General features: G+C 37.2%; 1 protein-coding gene across 1 annotated transcript in view; it reads left to right on the forward strand.

Annotated features, from left to right (window-relative positions):
- Positions 1 to 20,940, forward strand: part of RP1 (RP1 axonemal microtubule associated) — a gene marked incomplete at its 3' end in the record, with an annotated part of 163,329 nt that overhangs the window by 73,046 nt on the left and 69,343 nt on the right. The window contains 7 exon segments of the mRNA XM_082284668.1: positions 3,731 to 4,039; positions 4,671 to 4,749; position 7,391; positions 7,393 to 7,467; positions 9,554 to 9,609; positions 9,764 to 9,796; positions 15,785 to 15,954. Of these exon segments, the coding sequence (XP_082140794.1) occupies positions 3,731 to 4,039; positions 4,671 to 4,749; position 7,391; positions 7,393 to 7,467; positions 9,554 to 9,609; positions 9,764 to 9,796; positions 15,785 to 15,954 (723 nt within the window).

Here is a 20,940-nt window from a genome sequence, read left to right on the forward strand (position 1 = left end):
GTTTCCTCCGTGCATCCATGTTGCACATTTTTCTGTTTGGTTTATAGAGCTTATCTAAGGTTACCCTGTGAGCAATTTGAAGATTTCAATCACTTATTTTCTGAAAGGTCATTTTCTTTTTTACTGAGTTCTAACTGAGGTTTTTTTCCCTGCTATTCTGTATTAATTAATCCTCTTATATCCTTTATCAAAGTTACTGTGTTTTCCAAGATATTTCTTCTATTACTTTGATGTGCTCCACATTGGAAAGATGCCTAGATATGAGTCTCACAGGTCCCTCACAATGCTGAAACTGTTTTCTGACTTCTGTTGAGTGGTTGGCTTTATGAAATAATTTTCAACTTTTTTTGCCCCCATTTTTTTTTTCCCTTGAGTTTACATCTCTCTGAGTTTTTTGTCACGCCATTTTTCAGCTGGTGTAGTTTCACTGAATCAGCATACAGTAAAATGAAATTACTTTTACAGAATAGGGGATCGGGCTATACAGCTCTGATTTTCAGAGTCTTGGTATGGCTTTTTCTTCCTGCAGTGAAGGAAGTCTCCATTGCAGATGGGCCTGCAGCAGGGGCCTTAGAATAGGTCAGTTACTCGAAAGAAATGAAACCACAGTCACAGAGGCTGAACACGTTTTCTAGGATCATTTTACTTTCTACACAACAAACCATGTTTTGTCAACAATATACAGAAAACTACAAATGGAAAAAATTCACATATGGTGAGTCTTTTTGTCTCAGCAGTACATTCAATGGGTAGGTTTGTCCTCCAGATTTGGTCATATTGTCCCATCAAACAATTGGGGTACCTTGCCTTATCTGTTACAGAGTGGCACCATCGCTCCTGTTCTTAGTTTTAAGCAATCTACAGCTCAGGAGCCATTAGCACTAGCACCTCTTGTAGCTGTTATGCAATCTAGAGGAACTATATGATAAAATTTGAAAAATGTTCATCCTATCAGGCTGGCCTGTGCCTAGATTTCCATTTGCACAGAAAAAGCTTAATGTCCACAATCTATTTAGTGAATACTTATTTGAATGTGCAGGCATTTCACCATAGTGGCCACGTTCACCATGCTGTAATTCAGCATGTGTGTTTTGGACAATATTTTACTTGCTTAATTTTTTGTGTGATTCCTATGAAATACATATACTCAAGTTAAGGGGTATAAACATTCCTTTTATTATCCTAAGATAATAGCCTGTATTGTAGTAGCTTATATTTGTAGAAAAATTTAGAGCACAAGCTGGTCTTTTTTGTTAAAAAGGTTCCTGTATAAATAATGCAGATTGTGTAGCTTAAATAAATGTCAGACCTAACATTTTACAGATGGTGAGAGATGTATAGACACAAGAAACTATGGAAAACATTTTCCAGGCTTTTACATTTCAGGATGGGCATGCTGTCTACTTCAGACTGATTTATTTAGGCTGGTAGCAAAAGAAAGCTGTATTTAATAATTAGATCATTATCATCTCTCTGGTTACCACAGAGATGTACAGTGCTACAAAATGAACTGTAATTTATTTATCTGTTAATATCTTTGTGTTGTGTTATAATTACCTCTTGTTCTCTTCTTGTGTATCCTTCCTCCATAATGAAAGGACTTGTTGCTATTGTGTTTTTTTAAACATTTATTGTTAAACAGTTTCTTAAAAAAAAAAAACCCTTGAATATGCTTTAAAATTGTGCTTATAGTTACTTAAATTATTTTTATTTTTGATCATGGAAATTACTTGTAGTTTTAAGTAATACAGATACCAGTCTTTTTATGTAAATAGCCATAACATAAGCAGTCTATACCCTTTCCTTTCCTCCTATAGGTGTTTTGCATTTTCAAAACTAAGAATGCAAGTAAGAATGTAAAAGTGTGGAGGAGATTTCATGTCAATATGTCACTTCTTCTACTACTGCAGCATCTTGCTTCATGGGTAATATAGTCTGGTTACTAAAATTTATGGTCACATATTATTACAATTTTTAGGGTTTTTTTCAAAATGTAACCTCTCCACACTCCTAAAAATTTTGCCCATTCGTGATCAGTGTGGCTTTTTGCTTTGCTGCACATTTGCTGTCATAGTTTGCTGCCAGCCCTTATCCTCTGCCCTTTGGCCAGCTATGATTATATTAACAGCTATGATATAAAATGTAATTTGGATATATGGCTCAATTATGCTAATTATCAAGTCAATTTATCTTTGCTACTTGCTATTCATATCTACAATTTTTTTAGCACGATTTTTTAATGTTCAAAACCTTGAAACCAATTTTTATAAGGCTCTGCCAAACTTTTGAAGGTGTGTGTGTGTTAGTGAGGTCAACTATACATCACAGGCAGTGATGATACATTAATGCATGGATGTGAGAGCTGCAGTGAATGCTTGGGATTACAGAAAATAATAAAATTAGGCAAGGAACACCACTCCTATTTAGAGTCCCAGTTGTAACAGTGATAAAGAATTGGAGACACTGTGTTTTAGGATAATTTTACACAGATTAAAAGAAATACCCTAATTTGGTTAAGCATAGAGTCTATCCATCAACATTTCTCCTATCTTTTAATACATATGGGGCTATTTTTTTCTCTCAAGTATTTGCAGCACTATTTTGCTATTTCTCCACTGGGAATCAGAAATAGCTGCTCGTCAGTGATGCTGGATGACACAATGTTTGAGTTTTATAAGCTGACTTAGGACCCAGTGAATAAAAAAATTATGGAGGTATCAGATTCTAGTAGCTACTTGGCAGTTTAAGGGCAACAGTACTTTAACTAGTTTTTGTAGAGCATTGTCCAGTTTCAAGCATTTTGTTATCATATTCTGTTTTTATCTTCGTTCCTTCTTAAAAGGAACTAATTGTGTTTGTTAGGACTTCTATTACCTTTCTTCACTCCCAAGAACTGTCAAAATTACACATAAATGAAACAGTAATCTTCTCTGTGATCTACTACATAGCAGCAGAAGTGGGCAGCTGTGATTAGAATAGAAACATTGCATGGAGAAATTGCCATTAAAATGTAAGCAGGAATTATTATTTTTTAATAATAACAGAGAGAAAAACTGAAATGAAATATAATAGTATATGATCACTGCAAATAATTGTTAAAAATAAATTTGCACATCCGGATAGTTATAAAAATAATATTAGTGTGGTATAGAACATGCTAATACAGTAATTCTAAATTATATTCCAGAATTCTTTGAAGACATATGTATTTTTTGTATGTAAGACTTTGCTCTAGACTATAAGGAGATGCATTAAAAAGTTGTAAATATATTTTAATTGAGAGTTGTTTTTGAAAGTGCTCTCATTCACTAATGACAGATGTTGAAACCTTCAAAAGCAAGATAACTGTTCATTTTTTATAGGTGTGGGAGCTGTTCATCTGCTTGCCCACCTTTGTATGTGAAGTGAAAATCTAAAACCCCTAGGATTTGTGATTGTTATTCCTCTTTTAAGATGAAATGAAGGTCCACAATCCAGATAATTGTTTTGCACAAATCTGGAGGTTGAAAGCGCTTTGGTACCAGTGAAAAGTAGCTTTTATTTCAGATGATGACTAGACATAGATAGGTGGTCTCCAGATAAATTGCAAAGAAACTTTGTGAATTAGGTCCTGAAATCATGAATAGACAATGGGCAGTAAGAGAAGAAAACTGAGCGCTTGCTTGATGAGCTGCTTTGCCCAGCATAATGTGGTTTTTCTAAATCTTGATGTTTTCATATTTTTGTGAAGACAAAATATTTGAACCTAGAAGTGACAAATTCATGGATAGCTGTTGCTACTTGGAAACTTGAAAATCAGTACAGTGTTCTGGCAAATTTTGATGAGGAAACTTTTGAATCTTGTGCAAACTGCAAGGATAATCTCAAGTTTTTTCTTCTTTTAGTGTTAGTGTATGAGGTCCATGTATACACAGGATCCAAACTGGATGCTGAAACAGATTCCAATGTTTATATCAACCGAATTGGGACAAGAGGAGATGCTGGCAAAAGGAAGATTCATAGATCTAAGAATAATAATGTTAAATTTCAACATGGACAGGTGAAGTAAAAACTGCTTCTGATCAATAGGAGTAAATTATGGCTAGAAAACTGTTTCATCAACAAATATAAATATCTTTTTATTTATAAAGTTTATTCAAGCATTTACCATTTTTCTTATTCAATATTGGTTACATAATTGCATCATAGGGATAATTTCTATCTGCTTGATCAACCATTTGCTAAGAGCTTTAGATATTAGAATTTGGGTATTCTTGGTTATTTGTATTGCACATATAGATAAAATGGTGACGATAGCATTTACGTTGTCCTGAACAGATCACTGTGAACTTTAGAATCAAGTTCTAAATCTGTATTCCTAAGTCTGTTTTCCAGTCCTGGTGAGGCAGATAGGGATAGAAAATATGATATAGACCCAACCAAATAATCATTGGAAACTGATCATTGTGTCATGCCAAAGGTATTGGTGCTGACTATGTGCAGTAAATTTCAGGTGTTATTCACTGTAAAAAGTTTTAAAAGATCCTCACTGTCTGGCCAGGACCAATATAAAATGACTATATTCATTCTGGAAAAAGAAAAAAGAGAGAAAAAAAGCTTTTCTATACTGTTAGAGTCAAAGAAATTGCTATGTTTAAGACTTTTATAATTTTCCTTGTATGATTCCACAGATGGATATTTTCTGCATAAAGGCTGTCTCACTGGGAGACTTGGAGAAAGTTCTGATTAGCCATGATGGAGCTGGTCCAGGTAGGATTTAACTTCCTAGAGACCAGTCTGTTTTCAAGTCCTTTTTAAACCAAATGCATTTTGTTTATATTGCATCCTTCATAGAAAATGTGACAGAAGGTCTTGCAGTGATAAAAAGTCTTCCTGCAGGTTGATCCCTGTGATGAGATGATGAAAAACTGTGGTAATGGGCAGGAAAAAGGGCATGAGTTTAATGTCATATATTGTCATTCCACTCTTTGTTTTCAAGATTATTTATAAGAAAGCATGATTTATTTGCACGTAGAAAACATTCAGAAGTGTGGCTCACACTGGTAAGACAATCTTTCTTTAGACAAACAGTGAAAACTATCCAGGGTGGAATTAAAGATATTCAGGAGCTGATTTGCTACCTGACAAAATTTGAGTAGCTATAGCACAATGTCCTTGCTGCTTTGGGCAATTGTAGAAGATTTTATTATATATTTGATCTATGCAAGTCAATGTAGAGCTGTTCCAGTGAGTGACATTGCATTCAGCTGGCAGGTTTTCAGAAAAAAAAAAGAGAATTTGGTGATGAGATGAATTTTGGGTATAGGCCCTTGAAAAATGTGCATCTCTGGAATGATGTAAATGAATAGAAAGCTAGCATTTAAAAGCACCGAAGATGTAAAAATTGCAAATATGTTTGCAGATTAATATCTAGGAAGAAGCTAAGTGAAGAGAAGGATTTTTAAGGCAGTTCAGGGCTCCACTGATAGCAGATTTGAAAAGCCCTTTTACCCTACTCTGTTCTGAAATGGCCCCAGGCAGCACCCATCTTGCAGACTGACTGTACTGTCTAAGGCTCTGAGCAGCCTTGTGACTATTAGAGAAATAGCCAGAGCAGTGCAGTCTTGGAATGGTTGTTTCCTGTATCTGTAGTTCCAAAGAGTTTGCTGCCCTCAGCCATATGGATGATTGTACACCTGAGAGCTTCACTTTGTAGCAACCCAAGACATAACACAAAAGGCGCTGCGGTGGAGCCCACCTTCCCTCTATTCCCCACAGCACCATACCATGTTCTCTTCCCCCATCTCTCCTTTAATAGGAAGTGTGGATCAGCAGGATCAGCATTACAAACCTGTAACCCAATTCAGCTATCTCAAGGTGGAGACACTGGAACTCAAATCTGTGGGTTTAAAGAACTGCCTAAACAGGACAATGGATTAAATTCTATCTGTAACAAAATATATGCCTTGGTAATTCAGAAGGCTGTTCATTGTACTCAGCACAGACAGATCTCACAGACCTCTTTTGGACTGTAGCTCTACATGAACCTAGCCTGAGGTGACTGAGGGGTTAAGAGCTGGAAAAGGATGGTGAATCAGGGGAGACTCAACCTTTTGAGGGTTGAGACGGAGGAGGGAAGGTGAATGAGGAAGGTAAAGGATTTTGTCCTAGAGAACAGGGTTTGCTCCAGGGACTACCTGGGGATGCTCTTCCTATGTGACAGAAACTGCTGCCTTCTAGGGACTTCCAGACTCAGATGCAGCCAAGGAGGCAAAGCATGAGGGTAAATAGGATGATTGTTTGCTTCTGACCAAAACATCCCCCACGCTGTTTTGCTGCAATGTGCTGAAAAGTAACAGTATGAGATGGCAAAACCTCGTAAGCAACATGGCAAACTGTGAGTGGTGCAGGCACAGTGAGAACAGGATGTTTGAGAAGGGCGTCGCAGGACAACCAGACCAATCACTAGGATGGTCATTGGAAGAGATCTAAAATATCAGCATTGGTGTGCCAGTGGTTACTGCAGTTAGGGAGGAGATGAATTCAGTAGCCTAGCAGATGTGAGATGCACAGCCCCATGCCTGCTGCTCTCATAGTAGCAAGGCTGAGTGTGTGCTCCCAGTAGACATGCACACAAACACATTTATAAAACACGTGTGTGCACATGGCTGGCCATGCAGATCAACACAGACAGGAACTCAGCATGTACACAAGCAGTACAAGTGGCCCTGTTACCCTCTCCAGCTGATCAGAACAACAGTCCATCAGTGTCAAATATAAAATTACATTCATACTTTTACAGTATGGATGTGGAAGGCCTCCAGTGGCTGGCCTTTGGCAGTCAATCTGGTTGCTGGCCCTGGATCCTTGGATCCTCAGTTTTGCCAGTTACTGGCACCAAGACATGCAAAGCCCCTCCAATGCTGCAGCCCCACTCCATCTGCACATGAGAGCATAAGTTTTAAAGATTTTTTAATTAATATTTTTATATATGCAATAAGGCGTTCACTCACAGAGGACCAAAATTTCCAGCTTTCACATAAATCTTGATTATTGGCATAAACAGATTTGTCCCAGCATCTTTGTGCCTGATACAGGGAATCAAAAGATGTAGGCTGGGATGTGAATGGTGTTGACAGTTCAGAGATGTATGCATGTATTTTTTTCCAAGGGAAAAACCCACCCCTCTTAAAATTAAAACAAGCTAAGGCAGACAAGAATTACATCTCTTATAAAAGACAAAAAATAATAAAGCTCTCATTCTGTTAATATATCTTATTTATTTAGATGAGATCTGTCTTAATATGATCTCTGTTTCTGCTGGAGAAAGATAATCTGGGCCTTTTTTCTTAAAATTTATTTTTAAAAAAGTATAATTTCACATGATAAACTTTTGTCATTTTAACACAAGTGTGGATGGTTTCTGGATAAGATTGTCATCAAACATAAAGGAGAGGATGCTCAGGAGGTTGTATTTCCTTGTAATAGGTATGTCATTCATGGAGAAAAAAAATTTGTTACCTGCCAGCAACATAATGAAAAAATTTTAGAGCAGATATGTGCACACAACCTAGATGTTTGAGCAATGCTCCAGGTTTTTCAACATACAAGTGATGCAAAATTTTACAATTGAAGACAAGGAAAAAAATTCCTGTATTGGCATGGGAGGGAATCATAGCCAAATGAAGAGAAGCCCCAAGCCAAACATTGTGTAAAAGGAAAGGTGCATTGATCTTTTTTTTTAATCTAAATTTTACAGTGACCATGTGAAATTAAATAAGCTTTCTGTTCTCAATCTTTTAAGAAGTGTTGTGTATAAAGATCTGAAATAGTTGCCATCACGAAAATATGGTGGGATGACTTGCACAGCTGAAGTGCTGCCATGGATGACTATAAACTCTTCATCAGGGAGAGGGAAGGAAGGAGAGGAGGTAGGGTAACCCTGTGTGTAAAGGTGTTTCTTGATTGTCTAGAGCTTGATGATGGTGATGATAGAGTTGGGTGTTTACGGGTAAGAATCAGGGGGAAGGCCAGTAAGGCCGGTGTTGTCATGGAAGGGTCTAGGTCTGTTACAGACCAGCCAGCCAGGAAGAAGAGGCAGATGAAGTGAGCAGCTGGAAGAAGTCACCAACCGTTGGTCTCATGAGGGACTGCAAATACAATACAGCAGAGAAGGAGTTTAGGAGGTTCCTGGAGCTGGTGGAAGAGAGCCTGACACAGCTGGTGAGGTAGCCAAGTAGGGAAGATACCCACTGGATGAAGGAAAGGCTGAGCCACCTAATGCGTTCTTCCCCTCAGTCTTTAACAGTAATACCAGACCCCTGAGCAAGAAGAAAGGGGTGGGAAGCAGAAGGAATTCCCCACAATCCAAGGGGAAATAGTCAGCAACCTGCTGCAGCACTTAGACATATCTGAGTAAATCTATTGGGCTGGATGTGATCCACACAAGGGTACAGAGGGAGATGCACCTGGGTCTCAACAGCCCCATGCAGTGCTACAGACTTGGGGATGAGTGGCTGGAAAACTGCCTGGTGGAAAAGGATCTGGGAGCTCTGGTCAACAACTGGCTGAACACAAGCCAGCCTGTGCCCAGGTGGCCAAGAAGGCCAATGGCATCCTGGCTTGGATCAGCAATAGTGTGGCCAGCAGGATCAAGGCAGTGATTGCCCCCCTGTACATGGCACTGGTGAGGCTGCACCTCGAATCCTGGCTCCAGTTTTCATCAGAATTTGGTTTTTACTTTTAGAAACTGCTAGTGACCTTTTGTTTCTTAGGATGGAATGAGGAGAAGGTCTCAAAAGTTAATCAAGTTATTTATTGCAGCAAGAGTTGAAATACAGTGGAGTTTAGACTTCATGCATAAGAGATTTATTCATAGGGTTTAGTTACATACAAGAAATGAAATATGTTATGGATCCTTGCATTTAAACAAATACAACATCAGCATGGATTCAATAGAACAGAAGCTGATAGCGAGCACATATTTATTTATTTATTTTTAAACAAGTGAGGTTGTTGAAGATTGGGAAATAATATGTGAACAAGGGAGTTTAACTGAAGGAGTATGAATGTATGTTTACAGTGAAATGAAATTGCAGAAAAACTCCTTAAATTCATCAGTATAAAAGAAAAGTAAAGTAAGAACAGAAGTTCAGTTTGTTGCTGCAGACCTGCAAAAGTTTTAGAAACTTCCAGAACTGCAGGTTTTATACATAATTTTAAGTACAGTGACCATAACTAACCACTGCAGGATATATAATTCCCTTACATTTACACCTGAGTCTCTGAACCAGTAAATAATTAGTATTTCATACAATGTACTCCATATAGTACTACAGTACTTCATACAGCTACCATGAAATTTGCCTGGAGCAAATTGAACCAAAATCTTTTTATATGAGTAAGGCCAACTGTGATGAAGGTATAAAAAAAAATTTGGTCTTGGAAGTAGTTTCAAGGTTATTTGATAAAAGAACTATAAAAAATACTATTGGAGACAAAAGGTAATGGTCAGATGATATATAATATACTAATAATTTTTATTATCTCATTATTTTTGTTTTTGTAATGAATGATGGTTAGATGAATATCAAGATGATGGGAAGACTGAGAGGGAGTTAACTGCCAATAGTCAGTATTTTGTTAAAGAAAATTTGTTATAACACTAAAGTATATGTTATATAATGCCTAGTTATTTCTGAAGAACCCTTCCAGGTAAGACTGTAGCTTAAGAAAAAGTGATAATAAAGCTAGCTCACAATTACGTTTCTTGTTCATCTTTTAGAGGATGGCAGTTCGATGAAGGCATTCCTTAAAGGTAAGAGCTGTTTTCCAACCATTGTTTTCTACACCACAGTTTTTGCTGTTTGAATTTAAATCAGTATAGTGAGAAATATGTGAGCAAGTGACCTCATTTGTATATGTGTTGTCTTGTATATCAGCTGCAAGAGAAAATGACAAGTTGGCTGGCAATAGTCTACAGAAAGGACTAGACAGACCTTTATAAGCAGTTGAGAAAAACATCAACCATTTCTGGTTTTCTTCCTATTTCTACTATGTCCTGAAATCAACCAGGAATTCCTCTGAGAAGAGATTCAAGTGTTGTTTTGTTTACCCCAATGTCACTGCCATTTAATACTTGGGGACAGGTCCACTAGCAAACATCACCAAGTTGAAAAATATGTTGTGAACTGTCAGTGGAAAAATTTTCAGGTCAAAATTCCAAAGTAGCCTTTGAAATAACTCTTGCCAGAAATAATGCAAGCTTGAATTCCAAATCCTCCAGTGAAGCTAAATGTAGTATATGCATTCGGTTGGCTAAATCTGCTTGAATTAATAAAAAGATATTAATAATAGGCTCCCCACTCAGCTTTCTGTTTTCATACCTACAAAGACAGTCTCATCCCTGTAATGCACTAGTTCCTCCCAAGTGTTTAAAATTTGAGATACCATCTCCATGTTTCTTCCTAACCAGAAACGAGGAACAGACTGACACACATATTTTTTATGAACATTTAACTGTAAATGGCTATTCTGTGCAACTGTGTCTGGGAATTTTATGGGAAAAACTAAACTGAAAATAGTAGTGTTTACATTTGTCTCTTAAAACAGTGACTTGCTTTCTGTAGGATGAGTCCTAGTCTCTCAATCTAATTCCAGTTTCTAATTCCAGAAAATGGAATAATTTGTATTCAATCAAACACCTTTATTATTCCACAAAATCATAAATTTGACAAGACGAGACTGATGAACTGAGGTAAGTAAAGACTTTCTCACACAGAAAGTTGATTTTCATGAGTGACTTGGAATTGGATTCTGCATTTTGCTAAGTGCACAATTCTGAGAGGCAACCATAATATCTGTTTCACCTTATTTCAGAAAGTAGACTATATTTTACTACCAATTCAAAATTTTTCCCAGCAGAGCTTCATGCTTCATTATGTTATAGTAATCAGGCACAGATTCACAGGCTGCTCAGTGCCTGTGAGAGTCAAGGGTGATCAGACTCAATATATTGATTATGAGGAGGAAGGAGTTGCTTATTCTTAACCAGCTTTTGAACCATTTCACTGTCTAGATGTCAAGGAGGACCCAGAGGTTGTTGAGATCAGAGCTTCTGAAAAAAGAAGTTACAAAAGAGAAGATTATTTTTAGGAAGTTATCTGTCAGTTAGCTATATGACGGCTTAGCTTGAGCTGCCCTTCATCCATCTTTGTTTTACCTATGGGCTCATTCCAGTGGGGAACTGAGATAGGTTACAGACAGGACTTTCATGCCTTATGTGAAAAAGAGGATGATCAGGACTGATTTTTCACAGTTTAATTTGTGCTATCATATTAGTGATCTCATAGACCTTGCATGACTGAGCTTTACAGGAGGGTAACAATCACAAGTGGTTTGGAAAGATATCCTGTAGTCAGCTCTGTGTCATTCTATCATGACACAGTACCAATGTCAGAGCTGGTAAGAGAACATTCCAGACATGCAGAGTCCTAGGAGAAAAAATAATTCCCTTAGATTCTCCCAGCACCTGTATCAGTGAAGATTTACGTGGTAAAATAGTGATAAGCAATCCCCTTCAGAGTGGAGGTGAAAACTTTCCATGTAACGTATGTTTACTGAATAAGAGGCAAGTGGAAGTTCTGATGTTAGGGAGCCACTGTTTTAGGCACTCATGTGGTCATATTCTGTATGAGCTGCACTCTTCAAATGAGCTTCAGGGAAAGTCATAAAAAGCTGGTTGGCATAATTCTGTGTTTGCTGATTTTCAGGATAAGATCAATGTGCTTAGGTCAGGTCTAAGGCACCAGTTGCAGAACAAAATATTTTATAAATCACACTGAAGGTCAGAAATCTCATTCACTTTGGATGAGGCTAGTAGCCTGTTCAACCACCTAGCCAAAGAGGGAACTTGACTTGAAACTCATCATTACTGGGTAGGTTACTTGAGGGCTCTTTGTCTTTTTTCAGCCAGGCTAGCCTTATGCCAGCTTTAATGAAGCATAAATCCCATATCCCTGTGACTGCTGCTGCAGTTATGAATTCTGCCAAAATGCAGTCTGCCCATACCAAGTTTTCTCAGTAACCTTTGTACATTTGTACATTACAGAGAGGCTCTGGCAAATCAGGCATAGGAATAGATTTGTATACCTCTGATTCCTCCTTGTATGTTTGATGCAAGATAAATAGAGAAAGTGTATTGCCCTGGTAGGGAAGGTAGATAGGTGCTCTCAGCTCTCAAATGAAGTTGATTTGAGGGATTTGAAGTTGATTTGAACAGGACTTTATGTCGCTCTCTATAAGTTTCCTACATGGTAGGGGTATTTTACTACTTTTTCCTTCTGTTTTCTCTATTTATTTTCCTTTTCTGCCTCAAAATAGATGAAGTATCTTAATAGCACATACAAAAGAATTTTCTCTCAAGGCAAGGAGAAAAGACACAATATGTTCCAATGATATCCTCACTGCAGTCAGCTAAAAGGATCTGGGTTCCTGTAATGTGATTCCTGTAGGGTGTCCTGAGGTTTTGTGGGTTTTTGTGGGTGGTAAATAAAGTATTAATTTATAAATAACAATAGCAGAGTTCAGTTAATAGATACTTCTATGTTGTCTCTTCTTGTGTTGTGCAAGGTTTTTGCTATTAAGGCAGGTTTTTTTGGTGTTAAGAAAGTTCATATGAAAAGGGAAAATATCCAGTAAATTCTGCTGTGACTAATTTTTTTTTTTTAATTATTCCCTTCCTTGCAAGTACTTGATAATGGACTAAGAATAATAACAGAATTCCCAAATTTTAAATGGAATGGACCTGCTTCTATAAAGCAACAACTGTGTGTTTGCTTTGCCAGATGGAGGTGGAAATCCCTAAGAAAAAGAATTAAGCAGACTGGCTGCTCTGCCTTAAGGAACACAAATTTCTACAATCTTCAGGAAATAAGCAACCTACTCCTACGTCTTGAAAAGTGTGAATGTCTTTCTAGGTCTTTCGACCAAAAAACACCAGAGTGAAAAAAAACCTGAAATAGTATACTGTAAAAACAGTTTTGGCAATCCTTTAAAAACACATCATTTACTCATATTTTAAAAAATCCAGAAAATAAGCCTTCCTTTTTCAGCTTTCTGAATTATATTATGAAATGTTGACTTCAGGTTTTGCCATATCCAGATTTCTATGTACAGAAGTCATTGCAGGTTTGATTTTCATAGTTTCACTGAAGGAACTCTCAGGTTCCAGACTAGTGGTTAAAAGAATTTCTGGCAAGAAATTGTTATGACTGATTCCATTTAATTTCTGAAAGTCAAGAAATGATCCCTAATTCTAACATATCTCTGTATAAATATCTGTAATGTGAATCAGATTCTTGGTTATATCATTATAGAAAAGAGAGAATTCTGAGACTTTTTTCCCCCAGAATTCTGTATTTTCCCCTACAATTCATTTCAGTGATTCCCACATTGATATCCCAAAGTAAATGTCTATAACTTTACACATAAGCTATGAAAGTACAGTAACACACTAATACACTAATCATTCTGAAAGGAAGTTAACACAGTTTGGTAATATCAGGGGAAAAGTCTTTGTTTTAATGTGGCCACACATACAAAATGCAGAAAATGACCTACTGAAGTCCAGCTATCTCATTTCCACAGCTTCACTCCTGAAGAGATGTAGAAATCACTGAACACAATAAAAACTTAGCATCAGTCTTCTGTCTCGTGTATTCATACTCACCAAGTAGATGTCTAAGTGAATAGAATATTAGACAAAGAATTTTCTGATTCTTCTGGCATGAGCAGGTTAAATGAATTTGTTGAACTGAGAGAAAATGCAGTCAGTCTGTGTTAGCTCACTTACCAAACTGTAGAAGCATTAAAAGTAAGTGTGGGAGAATAAAGAATCATAGGCACTAAGAGACCTTAAAGCTGTAACCAGTGATTTATTCCCTGGAAAACTCCCAACTGGTGTCTTGGCCTTGCTATTGAAATAATAATTAAACACACAATAATGGATATTAATTAAAATAAATCACCTTGCCTGAAATATGTTCTCTGAACATGCTGCCTCTCTGAGGAGGGAACAGGCAGTTATGCATTAGTGCTTTGTCTTAACTTAGGGCTTGCTCTCTCCTGGAGCAGAGGGATATTACAAAGAGAAAAAAAAAAAGGTCCACTTGGGAAATACAGAACTGCAAAATTATCTTAATTTCCACTCTGTTGTGTTCCTGGGGCAGCCTTCAAAATGGGGCATGGTTAGACAGGATAAGAGGTTCAGGGCTATGTTGGGAGTCTTTGTAAAAATTTGAAGCTCCTCATAAACCCTTGGAGTGCTCAGGAGCAGCAAAAGCTCAAACAATGCTTGACTTCACCAAGTGTGACACCCTGAAGAGTACCACATGCCAACCTGGCACAAGGAGATAAAATTCAAAGCTGGCATATATATCAAACAGCAAAAGTTCCTCATTAGGCAAAGTGTGGATCTTCTACACGCTACATCTGACTCATTGCTGGAAATGACCTTAAAAAAAGAGTTCAGATGGAAGGATCCTTTCAGCTAGTGTGTTACTCAGAAGCCTAGCTGCGAGAGGAGTATTTGCCTGCTGTTTTCTAGCTGAGCCCAGAAGAGTCAGCGAACAGTCAGATGTAATGCAGAAACACGTTCTATAAAAAGGGGAAAAACAGGATTAGCTAAAAAACCAATATAAAAAAGAGGAAAATTATAAATCAAGGAAGCCAGATCAGGTTTTCATCTAGTTTCCATCTTTAGGCAGGCAGAGGAAAACAAAAGGTAGGAAAAAAGCACACAGTTTTGTAAGAAAAAGTCACATCCTATTTATTTCTGAATTAAATGATTCTAAAATTAATTTTATCAACATACCATATTGCAGGCTTACACACAATCACGAAATAGTTCTCTTTTATATCAATCCCATTAGCAAATGATTGTATTTCCACAGTATTAGCCACAGTCTAAACAAAAGCTTTTAATTTGCTTCCATTGTTAAATTCCTTTTGCCATGCAGGATCAATTGTCTTTTCAACAAATCATTCCTTTGAATTCAGGGGATGATTTACCTTCAAGCACTTAAATAGCTTCCTAACCTATGCTGTCCATCTAAGATACTGTATTTTTCCTACACTTGGAACAGCTTCCCTGTTGCACACTGGACTTTGAACACTGTTATGAATACGGATGACTTACCAAAAAACAACCTCTAAAATGCCCAAGACATGAGCTGAGAGCAGTGCAAACATCCTTCAAAATTTCCTGAATTTTGTATTCAGCCCTAATGAGTGATCTGATCTGACAAACAAGCAGACTGGACATGACAAATTAAGTCAGAAAAATCTGAGAAAAAAAAGGTTTTTTGTTTAACTAGTTGTATATTAACCAGCAGGTCTTACAAATGGATCACATACAAGTCTTTCAAAATGTTAATTTTCTTTTCATGTTACATAAGAAAATGTTAAGATCTGAAATTTATTAAAATAATTACTGTAATTAAAGTAACTATTTTATTACAAAGAAAGCAAAAACCATGCCTAGGCAAAGTGTCTTTTTTCTGCTTCCTTGGTGTTAACTGTTTTCAGACCCACTTCAACAGTTGTCTTGTGTTTATCAAGCCTGAGTTATACTTATCTTCAAGAGATTTTTAAATTATTAATTATTTATATTAAATGGGATGTAAACTCTTGGTAATATATAATTCTTTGTTGTGATAGTACCAAAGTCATCCATTGCTCTCTACCATTGATACTAAAACTGTTTAATTGATGCACTGATGCTAAAAATGCATTTTTCCTGTTTTAGCACAACAGTGGAGAATGCAGGTTAAAACAGATGGAGATTCCCCAGGGCCAAAGGAGTGTAAAAGAACCCTTGTGATTCATGGCTCAAAGGGCAAAAGTGATGAGCTTCTGCTTTCTCCACAAACCCCAGGATATGTGTGCTTTCTCCCCAGAGCAACTGATGAATTAATTGTAAGTCAGAAATATACAGTACCACACAGAACTTATCATGACAATGCCCTCTAGGATATATATATAGAGAGAGAGATAGATATAGATATATGCATATATATGTGTGTGTGTTTGTGTGTACACATAACTAGCATTATATATAGACAGTTGATTTGTCTGGTAAAAAATGATGTGACAATTTACAAAGACAGAATGATGTAAGTATAGATCTTGGGTCATCTCCTACTGCTAGTCCTGTTCTACTGTAGCCAGCTCCATGGACCCTTTTGTGTTAATTTATTGCATTCACCAGCTCATCTTGCATTTTTTCTAATTCCCGAAAGATTCCTGAGTTGAAGCTCGTACAAAAGGCAATATACAATTATTTGTGAATGCAGAAGATGAAGGATTGGGCAGCACTCCCAAGGGGCATAAGTGGGCTTTTCTTTCCTTCACTTCCATCTTTGTAAAGTAGTATCCACTCTCCCCAGGATAGTTCTGCCTCTCAGGCCAGCAGGCAGAGGATTTTTCTGGATAATCACAAATCACTGGAGAATGCATTCATGCATATCAAAGTGTGGTGAACTCACTCTGAAGCAATAGCTTATACCAGGCCAGTATTAAAATCAACCCTAACACAGCCCTGACTGCCCGTACACCTGACACACATGCTGCTGCTTTGAGAGGATTCATCTGAGGCATCTTTTAAATCTTCAAATTCTGTCCTGGCTTTCTAGGCTAAGTCATTGCAAATTCTGTTGATTGGCATGAAGTACAGCTTCTAGCCAGCAAGTTGAGAGAAACAGCTTGCAATTCAAGGCAGTTTTACACAGCTCAGAAAGACTTTTCAATGGCAGCAATAAACATTCTGAAAACAATGGCAAAACTACGTTTAGAAAATTATGTCAAAGCTTCATTGTAATGACCTGATCCAGGCTGAATTTTTAGTTTAAATAACAAGCTAAAGCAATTTGAGAACTTTATGGGGAGTAAATGAAAAGATAAATGGCATTTCTCAATGAAAAGGAAGCAGCTGCTTATCAGAAAACACCCAGGAAAAACACTGAGCAACAAAACAAGCTTCCTATCCTATGCCATGAACATAAACTGAAGAGGTCAGTAGAGGCAGAATCTATCTATGGAGCAGCAACGCCAGCTGACTGAATTTTGGCAAGCATCAGTGCATAAAGCAGACCTTTGCTACACCCAACGTGTTGGTAATTTCCCAAATGGCACGTATTCCTTGTTAAGGCTGCCTAGTTTCAATGATTGGGTATCACACATGGGGAAATTAGTATGTCTGTGTGTCAGTCTTGGTTGTCCCTCATAGTTTACCAGTGTACACAGCACATTATCCACTGTACCCTTCCACCCCAGCAGCTTTCTGAAAGCTTGTTCATACTTTGGATAGACTTTGGGTTAGTGCCTGTATTTTCCTGACAGCTATTTGTGTCCTTGTTTTTATTGCTTTGTATGGAGAAGTTAGTATTATTTGAGCATTATTTACTGTGTATGACATTTTATCTCTTTTCAACTTTGCTTACAGTGCAGCTTACAGAATAGCAGCTCTAGTATAAAGGGGCATTTGGGGATTCACAGGTATCTCCATAAAGACCCTCATACCTCTTTAGGTGCTTGAGCTAATAAACGCAGCTTCTTTTTGCTTTCCCTTTCTTTGTTCTTACTAAGACTATGCAGAAGAATGCAGAAGCTTTGCTTATGTTCTCTCACTGTAGCAGCAAGCTGGAGGCATAAACGTGATATCACAAGGAGGACAAGCTGTGAATTCAGCTTTCCAACAAGCAGGAATAAATGAACTTTTAACCTCCCCCCAAGATCCAGGTCCTAGAGAAACATCCTTAATAATATTGTGCAGTAAAAAGAACAACAGATTATGTGCTATAAGCAGCTCACGTAGTTTTGAAACAGTAAGCTTAATTTTGATCTCAGAGATGCATTTATTGCACACTGAGGATGGAAAGACATGTAAATTCCTGATTTTCCAGGTGTTCTCACACAAGTATATGCACAGATGTGTATCGTATTCGGAATGATTATTTGATCCAAAATATGTCCAACCAACTCCTGTGAAAGAACAGATGTAGTTTAATTGCACATAGCAAGCATAAAGAATAAATTAAAAGAGAGAAAATAGCAGCATGCTCTTAGGTACAGTTGGGTTTCAGTGGTCTCAGAAATGTGTGGTATGGTAGTTGAGCTGCTTAAATAAGAATGAATTTAACAAGAACACCTTAGTTTTAAAAAATAAATTGAAAAATAGGTCAATGTGCCAGCGTTATGAAATCTGACAGGAGCTGTAGCATTGAAGGCAGCATTGCAAGAAACCAGTGAAGAGGTGGAATTTTTTTCCCTTTGTGGTCTGGTGATGATTGGAATCAATCACTGATCTCACATGGAATTAATAGATTTATAAAATATACAGATCTTTCTCACAGTCATCTCTCTTTCTTGGTTGCTTGCACAGTAAGCTTGTCAGAGTATGCCTTAGGAAAGTTCGAGTGTATTGTGCACATTCTATCCTCCAGAGAATCATAAAATACATGGGACAGAGGGTGAGATTAGGATCCCCAAAACTATTGTCCAAAACACTAGCACAGAGAGCACAAAATGAGCAATAGTGATCTTCAAGCAGGACTGTTGGTAAATACACAATAAATACTGAATGTATTTTGTGTTAAGGACCACAAAGGTGACAGAAAGCTTCAAATCACATAATACAATAATCCGTGTTTTTTCCACAGTATGAGATGATGCTCCAAACAACAAGCAGAAGGATTTCTGGAGTATATGACAGATGGCTGTCCAATTGAATTTTAGGATGCTTTGACCAAACCCTATTAACTAGAATAATTCATGGGGTGTGTGTATGTGTGTGTGTGTGATTTTTTGGGGGATTTTTTTTAACAGGGAAAAAAGGAAAAATAATTGAATTTAAATATGTACCCAAACAGTAAAATTTACAAAGCTTTAATTACCTTAGGCATGATGTCTTTAAGAAGCCCTGTGTGAATCAAAAAGGAAAATATTTAAAATGTTATGAAATTCTCATGAATGAATATCTTTATCAGTTACCTGTCTCTGAGATCTTCAGAAGCCCAGTGGCTCCTCCTGATTTTAAGAGCCGTGTTCCTTCAGTCACGTAATGGAAACCATATTGTGTTGTTTAGAATATGACAAATCACACCAACTCAGCTAAGATTCAAGTTCTGAATATTACATAAAATTATTCAGAAGAAATAAATGTGAAAAAATTAATTAGGAAATTATAATAATGAAAAAGGTAAAGTATCCTCTTGCAAACATTCAGCAAATTTAAAACCAGGATATTCACTGGAAATATATTTTGTGATGGATTACATGTCTGTCTCTGCTTCAAAGTTCATGTTGCATCAATTAATAGACATCGATGGAGGGAAAAGACAATTTTGGGATCAAAGAATATCATATTCCAAAGAAAAACTGCTTGTATTAAACTGTTCAGAAAAGGATTACAAGAATGATGTAATGGCAGCACTGGATACAATGATGGATCTGAACAAAAAGGCTAATGCTGGCAAGAACTGTGAGGGAAAAAACAAATCCATGAAAAAGGGCATCCAATACACTCAATTGAAAATAATAGGTGTGTCATTCCACAGATCAGAAACAGTATGATTATTAGTACTTGCTGGTTCAAAGACAGTCAGGGAATTAATTGAAATTGTGATTCTGGAAACAAAATGGACAATTGTGGCTTCTAAATAGTTTGTCCTGTATTCTGGAATTATTTTTCTGTAAATCTCTTCTGTGCATTTCCTACAAGGATTATAGCACATGTATTTGTGATAACTTAGAATCCTAGAGAATTGCAAATTTGGGTAGCAGAAGACAAAGTAAAATGTGAATTACAGCTTGCCCTGTCACATAAAAATAACCGAGTTCTGTACTTTTGCTACTCCCAAACAGAGAGTTTTATGGAATAAGCTAGTCACAGCATTTAGAGTAGCTGTGTGATACAGCCATGGGGTCCATGTATGAGAAAGAAAATCGGCAGGCAATAATTTAAGAAGTCAGTCATCTGGTTCTGAAAAAGAAGCAATGGTTTTTTTTGCTTGTGAAAGAACCATAGTTTAGATGGGTGAAGAACCTGTGCACTCTCCTCTCAATGAACCCAAATAATTCCCTTTAAGTTTAATCAGGTGGAATGCATATTTTGAGAGGAATTAATCCACTTAGTCCACCACAGCTAATGATAAACAGCTAATGATATCCTTTGCAACATACACGGCATGAATGAAAAAATCTTGATGTGATATTCTGCCCATGTATTTCCCTTTTCACAGTGCAGGAGTGGCAACCAAGTCAGGGACAGCTTTGAGCTCTGTAAGCACCATGGCAGGGCAGACTAGGCTTAGAGAGAGGACAAGTCTGGTGCCCTCTTTTTTGGTGTGAAACTACTGCTGTGTGTCTTTTATGAGTACTGGGGAGTTACAGTTCAGGAGCTGAGTGGTTCATGCAGCCCCAGGGCTGTTATATAGGCAATAGAAAGGAGTCCTTCTCTGGTCCTTAAACAATGCCCTGTATCTTGAAATTGTGTAGGAGGGGCATGGCAACCTGTTAAAATACTTACCTTAAGAAACTCAGACTTGGAGGGATTTTTAATTCATCAAGTGCAATTCCTTCTTAGCGAAGGCCTCTTTTCATAAGTTCTGCATCATAAACCATTCATAAAGTTCCTGTAAAATGGTTTGGGTGGGTTACTTTATTTTCAATTAATTAGTCTTCTTCATACTCTGGTATTTTACTATTTCTTATTTGCTTAACAGCTGATAATGGTGACCAACTCTCCCAAAATGACAAAAGCACATTTTTTTAATATAATACCTCTCTAATATGAATAAGGCAGCTGATACTTCCCTACATGCATGTGTTCACTGTGCAAATACACATGAAATAGCTTTAAGCAGTGAAGGGCTGTCACATTCAGAGCTCTGCTAAGAAGCAGAA

This window comes from Coloeus monedula (assembly GCF_965178545.1).
Source record: "Coloeus monedula genome assembly, chromosome: 1".
Taxonomy (NCBI): domain Eukaryota; kingdom Metazoa; phylum Chordata; class Aves; order Passeriformes; family Corvidae; genus Coloeus; species Coloeus monedula.